General features: G+C 36.7%; 1 protein-coding gene across 1 annotated transcript; it reads left to right on the forward strand.

The window, feature by feature from the left end:
• Positions 1–5,676: 5,676 nt before the first annotated feature.
• HELRODRAFT_172296 (hypothetical protein) lies at positions 5,677–8,355 on the forward strand (the record flags this gene model as incomplete). Its single annotated transcript, XM_009018962.1, has 4 exons — positions 5,677–6,065; positions 6,612–6,788; positions 7,619–7,946; positions 8,260–8,355. 4 exons carry the CDS (start codon positions 5,677–5,679, stop codon positions 8,353–8,355), a joined length of 990 nt encoding a protein of 329 aa, XP_009017210.1.
• Between the last annotated feature and the right edge of the window lie 3,011 nt (positions 8,356–11,366).

Here is an 11,366-nt window from a genome sequence, read left to right on the forward strand (position 1 = left end):
AACTAGAGCTGCAATGCGCGCCTCCTCAAAGGCGGAAACTGCCGCTTGTAAGCGTGTCTTCCACTGTGAACGCTCGACTTTTTTTTTTTAGGTTTTCCTTCAGATTATCTTTAAATCTGCGAACTGGACCGCTTGCAAGGCAAACTCCAGAAGCCAGCTGTCCGAAAAACACCTGTTTGGGAATTCTTGTGTCCGGCATGCGGATAACGTGTCCCGCCCAACGAAACTGTGCCTGCAACAAAAATGCCTCGATACCCAAGATACCACACATTTCCAATACAGTCGTATTTGGCACCCTATCCTTCCATTTAACGTTAGCCATAACCCGTAGACATCTCATATGAAACTGATCGAGTCTACGTATATGGCGCCTATAAGTAATCCATGTCTCACATCCATACAACATTGTGGTTAACACAACTGCCTTATAGACAGATATTTTAGTAGCCAGCGACACACCCCGTTCCTTCCAGAGTCGTCCACTCAAACCACCAAAAGCAGCACCAGCCTTGGCAATCCTAACCGTAATTTCATCATCGATTGCAGTAGTGTTGGAGAGGTAGCTACCAAGGTAGCAAAATCGATCCACAGCGTTCAACTGCGAGCCACTAATAGTTACGATGGCTTTAGAATCCGACGAAATAGGATAGCTTTGGTGCAGAACCTCTGTTTTCTTCCTGCTCACCGTGAGTCCAAACCTTTCTGCAGTAGTATGGAAACAGTTGAACAGAGCCTGAACTTCACTTTGTGTATATGCAACCAAAGCGCAGTCATCTGCAAAGAGCAGGTCGCGGACTATTGTGGTTTGTGTTTTTGACTTCGCCTGTAGGCGTCTGATGTTGAAAACGTCTCTATCCATGCGATAGCAGATTGTAATGCCCTCTACACAATGTTGAAAGGCGACTCGAAGTATTAGGGAGAAGTAAATGTTGAACAGCAAGATAGCCATGACACACCCCTGCTTGGTACCATTCGTCACCTCAAAGTCCGGGGATCGATCACCATTTTCAACTACGGTTGCCCTCATGCCTTCATGGAAGGAGCGAATAATCGACACTAAAATTGGAGGACAATCGATCTTTTTGGGACATTTCCATACAAACATACATACAGACATACAAACATACATACATACATACAAACATACATACAGACATACATACATACAAACATACATACAAACATACATACAGACATACAAACATAAAAACATGTAAACATACAAACATACATACAAAACAGGCAATAAAACGTATCCATCCAACAGATGAAATGCTAATTTTGAACTTTTTACACCTCCCTTATAACCGAAAACCACAGCAATAATAACAAGAAATAATAATAAAAATAATAATAATAAATAATAATAATAAAATAATAATAATAATAAATAAATAATAAAAAAATAATAATAATAGTGAATGATAAATAATAATAATAATAAATGTTTGAATAAAATCTGACTCCACAACGAAACAGATTCAATAGGATCAACATCAACCACAACAACAAAGTCAACAACATCAACAACAACAACATTAAAAACAACATCAACAACAACAACATCAACAACAACATCATCAACAACAACAACATCAACAAAGACAACAACAAAATCAACACAATCATACAATAAACCACAAGAAGACAACACGAACTCGGCATGTTAAGCATTTAAAAAAAAATTCTCCCCATCCAAAGCAACCTCAAATGAATACAACATCAGAACACAAATATTTATGTATGTATGTGTGTGTATGTATATCTATATGTGTATGTATGTGTACGTATGTAAGTGTGTTTATCTATAACTGTATATATGTATGTATGCATCTACTTCTATGTGTATGTATGTGTATATGCGTGTATGTATGTTTAACTTCGGTGCGTGTATGCATGTGTGTGTGTGCGTGTGTGATTGTTTGTGTGTGTGTGTTTTTAAATAAAAATTACTATTAGAATACCGTTAGACTCCCATCAACGTCAATAGCATCAATACGTTAAGAGCATTCGCAACAACCACAACAACAACAACATTAAACATTAACAACAACAGCCACAACAACAATAATAATAATAATAATAATGATGATTGTGGTGATGATAGATCAGTGTGACGTGAGAAAACATCATTATTAAACACCGACGCAAAGAAATACATTGACCGCATCATCATCATCGTCATTACAGTTATTATTATTATTCATATTCTTATTATAATTATTCAATTTATTATTATTATTATTGATATTATTAACTGTTTTTTAATCCGGGCAATTCGTTTTTGGAGCATGGATGGGGATGTACCAGCGTAGGGAGGTGCGAGTGATTTTTAAAGAGTGAATTCAATCCCATGCATACATCATCTTCGGTCATCATCATCATCATCATCTTCTTCTTCACCGCAAACATCACCATCATCTTCTTCTTCTTCACCACCGTCATCATCATCTTCTTCTTCTTCACCATCATCATCATTTTCTTCTTCACCACCATCATCATCATCTTCTTCTTCTTCACCCCGTCATCATAATCTTCTTCTTATTCACCACCATCCTCATCATCATCTTCTTCTTCTTCACCATCATCATCATTTTCTTCTTCACCGCCATCATCATCTTCATCTTCTTCTTCACCACCATCATCATCATCTTCTTCTTCTTCACCCCGTCATCATAATCTTCTTCTTATTCACCACCATCCTCATCATCATCTTCTTCTTCTTCACCACCGTCATCATCATCTTCTTCTACTTCTTCTTCATCATCATCACCATCACTTTATTATTATTATTATTATTGTTATTTTCCTTATGTATGTGTGTGTGTGTGTGTTTTTCGCTATCTATTGACTTTGTTGTTGTTTTAGATGTTGTATTTCGGGCGATTGAGAAAATAGAAGAGTTCACATTATTATTTCTATTATTATTATTATTGTTATTATTATCATAATAACTATCATAATTATTATTATTATTATAATCATCCTCATAATCATCATCATTCCCACCACGTTCGCAGTACACAATAAAAGAGAAACGCGCGACAACTTCCATATTGCCCGTTGACCACCTTTCTTGCTGCTGTTGCTGCTGCTGTTGCTTCAGCTGCTGCTGCTACTGATGATGATGATGTCGTTTTAATGATGATGATGATGGTGGTGGGCGTGGTGGTGGCGAAGATGTTGGTGAAGGTTTGGGTGAATTTGTATTTGTTAATTTGGCCCTCACTTTATCAGTTTCAATTATTTTTAGACATTCCTCTCTCTTTCTCTTTCTTTCTCCCTCTCTCCCCATTCTTTTTTCTCTTGTTATTTCTTCGTCTGTTTTATTCACACTATTTTTGTTTCATTCATTTTTTCATTCTTTTTTTTCCTCCCTTTCAATCATTTTTCAGTTCCTTTCTTCGTCTTAATCTGTTCCCATTGTTTATTCTTTCACATTAATTCATCCATTCCTCGTCTGTCTGTCTGTCTGTCTGTCTGTCTGTCTCTCTCTCTTTCTCTGTTTTTGTCTGCCGCTCCTTTTCTTTCTCTCTTTCTCTCTCTTTCTCTCTCTTTCTTTTTCTTTCTTTCTTTCTCTTTCTCTCTCTCTCCAACTCATCAATTTTATCTCTCCGCCCCATCTTGAATTTAAAAAAGGGTGTTTATTGAGAAAGCCGTCTGAAGAAAAAGTAATAAAGGACCGTAAAAGTTAAATAATACGCATAATAATAACAATAATAATAATATGCATAATAATAACAATAATAATAACAATAATAACAATAATAATTAATAAGGAAAAAAATATTAATAATAATACACTGTAAAGGATATGGTGACATAAAATTTCAATTCACTTGCACGATTTCAACTATCATAATGCCCGCTATAATTGTCATTTCGACATCATCATTCTCTTCGTCATCGTCATCATCATCATCGTCGTCGTCGTCATCATCATATTTCTTTTCATTCGTTATTCAAGCCCGAGTTATGAAAAAGTCAAACAACATAGAACAAACAGTGGGGTGTGCTGTTATATCTATGGAATCATCGTTCTGTTTGTTTTTCGTAATTTTTGGTTATTATTATTCATATTTTTATTTATGTTTCTTACTATTCTCCTATGGTCTAACTCAGAGGTGGGCAAACTAAGGCCCACGAGGTCTTGTTCACCAAAAAAGGGCCACAAATCTTAAAAATATTATCCCCTGGGTCAAAAAAAATTGCTATTTAAGTACATCTGCGGCCCTTCAAAAGCACAATAGTTCTCAATGCGGCCCTGACAGCAAAAACTTTGCCCACCCTCTTGGTCTAGCTATTTAATTAACTATACACGTTAAAATAATGATAAAAACTCTCTTTTTATTAATATTATTATTATTATAAATTCTAACCTTTATTATTATTGTTATTTATCTCCGTAAATGCAAGAAAATTTATTAAAAGCGATATCAGGAGTGACATTTTTGTTGTTGTTGTTGTTAATGTTGTTGTTGCTGTTGTTGTTGCTGCTGCTGTTGTTATTGTTGATGATGTTATTGTTGTTGTTAATGTTGTTGCTGTTGTTGTTGATGTTGCGGTCGTTGATGTTGCGGTCGTTGATGTTGTTGTTGTTGTTGATGATGTTGTTGTTGATGTTGTCAACATTGATGTCAATTATAATGTTCTTTTGTTGATGTAGTAGTAGCAGCAGTAGTAGAAGCAGTCGAGGCCGTGGCAGCTTTAGCAGTAGTGGTAGCAGCAACAATAATTGTTGTCGTTGTTGTAGCAAATGACGTCATTTATGACGTAAGAGTTGTTTTTGTTGTCGCTTCAGTCCTAGACAATGTCGTAATGAATGTGGCCACTTAAATAGTAACGAGCTAACGATGAAGACGATGATGACGTTTTTGTTGTTGTTGATGATGATGATGATGTCGTTGTTGTTGATGATGATGATGTCGTTGTTATTGATGATGATAATGATGTTCGTTGTTGTTGTTGATGATGATGATAAAAGTAATGTAGGAATGATTTTCTTAGCAAACGAAAATTATACCTATAGAAAGAATTATGATTTTTTTTTGGGATATTTTCAGTTTATATTTTGTTACAAATTTCGCTGTCTATGCGAATAACAACAACAACAACACAACAACAACAACAACCACATCAACAACAACAACAACAACAATAATGATAATAAACTACAACAACAACCAAAAACAACAACAACAACGATCACGTTCAAAAGACGGACACACAAACCAAAAAAACATTTATTTATTTCACTAATTTCTTTGACGGTTAAGAACAGACTTTATGAACGAGAGACGGAAATAAAAATGAAGAAAGAATGGAGAAGAGAGAGAGAAAGAGAGGAAAGAGAGGGAGAGAGAGAAAGAGAGATGTGAGTGAGAAAATGAGTGAGAGAGAGAAAGAGAAAAACTCCATATCGAAATAGAAATCTACACTGCTCGCATCCCAAGAAATTTTATCCAAGCTTATATATACATGCGCTATGCATGCATTAATTCATATATGTATGTATGCATGTACGTTAAAACCAAAACATGATGAGTGACACTGAACCGTCAAACATCAAGTAACAAATGGATTAACACTTTGATTTGTCGTTAATTGCACATGTCGGCATTCAGTTGGATATTTTCAAGCACACAGACACGCAGGAACCGCTGCAACAAGCACGAAATGTGGTTAGTTGCGAAAAACAGTTCCCTGCTGTCGCCTGATCTGACGCTGATCATTTTACTTATTGCCTTAAAAAATTTAAGGGTGTTGGGGTCCATCGGGCCGAGAACCTCGATACATATTGGCAAGAATTCCATCGAGGGGAGGGCGTTCCCATATTTTTTCATTTTCTCGTCCGCTGCCCTGGCCGCGGCCAAACCGCATTCTTTACTTGTCAGGTTTACGTATCGTTCGGCGAGAGTGCCAGGGACCGTAACATCCCACGCCAAACATCTGCCGGCTCTCCAAGGTATTAGTGTGCATCCGTCCGGGCGCCTACCATCATGCGCAGAAATGCCGGATGGTTTCTTGAGAACCGGGATTGAAGCCTTGGAGAAGAGCCGACAAATGTATTCGTTTAGCGCTGAGTGACGTAGTTGACAGCCCCCACCCATGCGACAAACCAAACCGTGGTGCCCAAACTCGTCCGCCCCTGCGCCACATCGGCACGTGTATTTATTCTGAATGACCAGGCCAAGTCTGAAGCCAATGGCAAATCTCACAGACTCGTCGTCAAGCCTGGTGCCCCCAGAGGTGTTGGGCCACGATCTTAACCACCCACAGCTGGCAACGCTGGACATGGCCAACAAACGAGCGGTGGAAAAGTCGTCGCCGCATGAAGACAACAAATTTTGAAAGATTTTTTTATATTCTTCGTTCAAAATTTGGACGTGCGTACGGTCTCCCGGGGCGAACACTGGGGGGAAAATATCGTGGCAACGAAAAAACCGGTGGAGCAGGGAAGACTGCAGGTCGAGAGTGGCAGCGGCAGAAGATTTATAAACAACGGGAGCCAGCTGAACCACGCTAAGCAACCCCAGCCCACCAAATCGCACCGGCAGCTGAGCCTGGGACCAACCACTGTCGGTCACTTGAACATTGCAAATCGACGACAGGGCGGTGCGCAGGGCTCCGTCAAATTCGCCCAATTTAGAAGGGTCAATGTGTTTGGATGTACGCAGGAAGTACATCAATTTGGGCAAACTGAGGGCATTGCGGATAATAGTCAAGGCATCATGGGCCGAAAGACAGGAAACACGACCCAGGGCGAATTTATGCTCAGAAAGCTTTTGGTCAAAAAACTTTATTTGATAATCGCCCTCGACCAAGGGTGTGCCTAAAAAACTCAGTTCTGATGCAACAACTCTGGGTATTCCAGCCAGCGCATGTGGCACCTGAAATAAACTTTGGCAGTGAAGTTCGCATTTTTTAATGTTTAACTCTAAACCAATTGCAGCGGAGTTATGCTTCAAATATTCGTAGCTATCGGCCAGAGTTGGGCCGTCCGAAGCAATGCTGATATCATCCAGATAAGCGCAAACGAAAGTGGACGAAGCTTTCTCTAAGAGTGGATGAAGAGTTAGTGCGAACAGCAAAGGACCAAGGAGATCACCCTGCTGTACCCCCTCGAACGATTCTAAAACCCAAGAGTGGCAGCCAAGGGAAGAGACTCCGCCATAGGCAGAATGGCAAAAATTATAGATATTGGGGCAAAAAAGTTTGACAGCCTCCAGCATCGAGTCTCTTCTCAAGGCATTGAAGGCATTTTTAAAGTCCAGTTTCAGAAACCCCCATTGATCGGGGAGGTCGGTGACCAATCTTCGAACCGCATGAACAGCGGCCTCAGCACCACCCTTAATCCCGACACCCAACTGAGTCGGGTAAATTTGGTCTTGAGTTCGACCAGGGCCAAGGCACATTTGCCGGCCAACCTCCTCCAAACGTTCCCGACCGCAATCGGTCTGACCCCTCCGTCTTTCTTATTTAAAGCTATTAGCCGGCCTCCAAAAAAGAACCGGCGGACGGAGAGTGGGCAAGCTCCAGATAGGATCAAATTAATGAATTGGGTTAAGGAGTTCAGTGTGTCGTCGATTGGCAAGGGGCCTGAAAAAACATCCTTAAGGTGCTGGGGTCGTAGGCCATCCAGGCCTCCAGAAGAACCGTTTTTGAACGATTTAACGGCCCTCAGCACCTCGGCGGAAGAAACGCAACCAGCCGTTGGTGTCAATGCGGGAAAGACCCGCCTGTCCACCGGAATTTTTGGGTGGATGGAACATAATTTATCGAAGGTGGCCGGCGAGCTCTCCGCCAGGCCCTCCGGCGAACAGACAAGTCTGACAGCCGAGGACAGGTTTCCCTGTTCAATACAAGATGACACAGCGTTGATCCACCGATCGGGGTTGTGCTTTTGTGATTTGGCATTATTGAACCCATCAAAGCACAGTACCAGGGTTTCAAGACCAATAGTTGAATATTTATGTATGTATGTATGCATGTATGCATGTATGTATGTACTTACTATGTATGTGTGTGTGTGTGTGTGTGCGTGTGTGTGTGTACGAGTATATGGCGTTGTTTAATTACATTTCAATTTCAATAAATTTTTTTAATAAACTTTTGACTTGACAGTTCTTGATGCTTTTTGACATGAGAAAAATTTTATTAGGAGGTTGTTGTTTTTTCTTGTTGTTGTTGTTGTTGTTGTTGTTGTTGTGACGATACTATTATTATTATTATTATTATTATTATTATTATTATACCGAGAATACCGGGACGTTTCGGGTCAATTCGAATAGCATTTCGGTTCATCTAGTATTTCCAAGATACCGCGAGAAGATTGAGACAATAAAGCGAGACTAAAAAGTATCAATAATAGAAGGGTAACAACAACAATAATAATAATAATAATAATAATAATAATAATAATAATAATAAATAATAAATAATAATAATAATAATAATAAATAATAATAATAAATAATATTATTATTAATAATTCGCTAAAAGGAGAGCTGATTTTCAGGGCAATGATGCGTAGAAATATTATTCATCCAATCAAAATGATGCTGACGATGATGATGACGATGACGATGGCGATGATGATGATGATGGCGATAATGATGATGGTGACAATGATGATGACGATGACGATGATGATGATGGCGATGATGATGATGAAAGTTATGGCGATGATAATGGTGATGATGACGACGATTATGGTGACGAAGACGACGACGACAATGATGATGATGATGATGGTGGTGGCAGTACAAGATATTATATTAAAATTATCAGTACTAGCTATATCCTCATCATCTTAATCATTATAAATCATCATTTTTGTCATCGTCACAATACTATATATATATATATATATATATATATATAATACTTTATTTATGAATTTATAAAAATATTAAATATAACAATAATAGTCTTTGGGTTGTTTATATCTATGTTTACTTATCTATGCCTTCTATCCTGGGAAACATCTAAAATGGCATTTCAATGTCTATGTATTTTCATATCTGTGGTCTTGAATTTTATGTCTTTGCTCTTGTTGTTGTTTTTCGTTTCATATCTATGTTGTTTAAATTTTATATTAAACGATTTTGTTGCATATGTGGGGGTATGTAAACATTTCTGTATGCATGTATGTTTTTGTATGTGTGTGTGTGTTTGTTTGTGTTTATATTACCATTTTATTCTTCCTCTCGAACTCCAATTTCGATAATTTTTATCTCAATCTTATTAAAAGGTATACAGATAAACCTGAATATAAAAATTTATTATTATTATTTTTATTAACATTATATTTATTAGTATTATTTTTATTATTTAATTTTTTGAGCTTCTGTAGCTTAATTTCATTTTTATTGCCATTTATGTAGGGCTTTATATGTATATGTATATGTGCATATATATATATATATACAAATATATATATGGCTTCATATATATATAGGCATTTTTATAGCGCTTATCTCAGAACTTTTATATTTATTTTGTGACTACTCAGATTTTCCTGTTAAAAAGTTTGACTTTAATTTCATTTTTAGAGATCTAGGCGTTTATTAATTTTTTTTAGTTCAAGGTTCATTATTGTTATTATTTATTATTATTATTATTTTTTATTATTATTATTTTTTTTAGTCCACAACTCCCATAAGAACGATTGCTGTTGGGATAAGATTGATATGAATAGGAATAACTAAGAATCGAACTTTAGTTCATAAAAATATAATTAAAGAATTGAAAGAATTAAATAGCAAGAAACAAAAAGTGGAAGAAAAGGAAAGAAAGACGAGAAAGAAATTGAGAGAAAAAGAAAGAGAGAGAGAGAGAGAGAAAAGCAAAACCTCTTTTCCACACCCACATAAATAGATAGATAAATAAAAAAAGTAAACTATAACAAAAAATTTATTATCGCTCGACCGCACCAAAGAATGCATTAATTCGTAGTTCTATGCCCTCATAACATGGGCCATAGATGCAACAACCGGACAATTAAATAGGTTGAGATTTTTACTTCTGGGGTGCATTAATTTAGGCAGAGAGATGGCGGCTTCATCTAATATGGCCGGCAAGTTTACGATGAGTGTGTGTGTGTGTTTCTGTGTGTTTTTGTGTGTGCGTGCGTGTGTGTGCGTGTGTACATATATACACGTTACCAGCAACATTTGTGATAAAACAGTGGAAAATATATCAGAGATAACAGTCACATCACAAAACTTCAAATATCAAATACAGAAACAATGATGAAGACGTTGATGATGGAGATGACGATGATGAAGATGACAATGATGAAGACGAAGAAATTAAAAACCATGATGAAGATGACGATGATGAAGATGAAGAAATTAAAAACCATGATGAAGATGATGATGCAGATGAAGGAAATAAAATGTAACTGAAGTGAGATTATCGAACGAAGGCATGCGCATACGATTTGCGTTGTACGACTTTTGCGTATTTGAAGGTAGAATTTATAGAATATTGTAAAATTATATATAAAAAAAAAATCAAATCAAATTTTATTCAATCAATCCAAATTAATAATAATTAGGTAATTATTAGGAGACCAAAGCTAAAAGAAAACAAAATTCTTGTGTCGCAGGCCACCGTTCACAAATTGGTCATTCTAACACAAATTTTAAGTAAATTTATAATTCATGACAAAATTAACATAATGCACAATTTATATATATATATATATATATATATATATATATATACACACACACACACACATATATATAAGGGGTAGCATATGTTGAGGCTATAAAAAAAATCACGCCAGATCAGAGAGCTCCGGCTAATTATTGTTTAAAATTTTATTTCAAATTCTCAGGAGGGTAGAATGATGAAGAAGATGATGATAATGATGAAGATGATGGTAATGATAATGATGGTATACAAGTAAGCACACACATACACACACCCACACACACGCACACATACAAACATTCGTGCAAGCAGACAGAACGCACACCAATCAATCAATAAAAGTTATCATTGTCTCAATGCAAAACATCGAAAAGGATTTTATCTTTGGCAAAAATTCACACATATACAAACAAATACAAAAACATACAAATACATATATGCGCACATACATATGTACATAAATACATACATGAATGCATACATACAAACAAACACATATACATACATACAAACAAACAAACAAAATAAAAATATAGATCAGTGTGAATAGATGGATATACCTATTGATCAATTTATCTCATTAAATAATCAGATACCAATGTATACATGTATTGTATGTATGTATGTATGCCTGTATGTATGTTTGTGTGCGTGTGTGTGTGCGTGCGTGTGTGTGTCGATTCAATATAGTGTCAGAGATGATG

This window comes from Helobdella robusta, assembly GCF_000326865.2.
Source record: "Helobdella robusta unplaced genomic scaffold HELROscaffold_23, whole genome shotgun sequence".
Lineage (NCBI taxonomy): Eukaryota > Metazoa > Annelida > Clitellata > Rhynchobdellida > Glossiphoniidae > Helobdella > Helobdella robusta.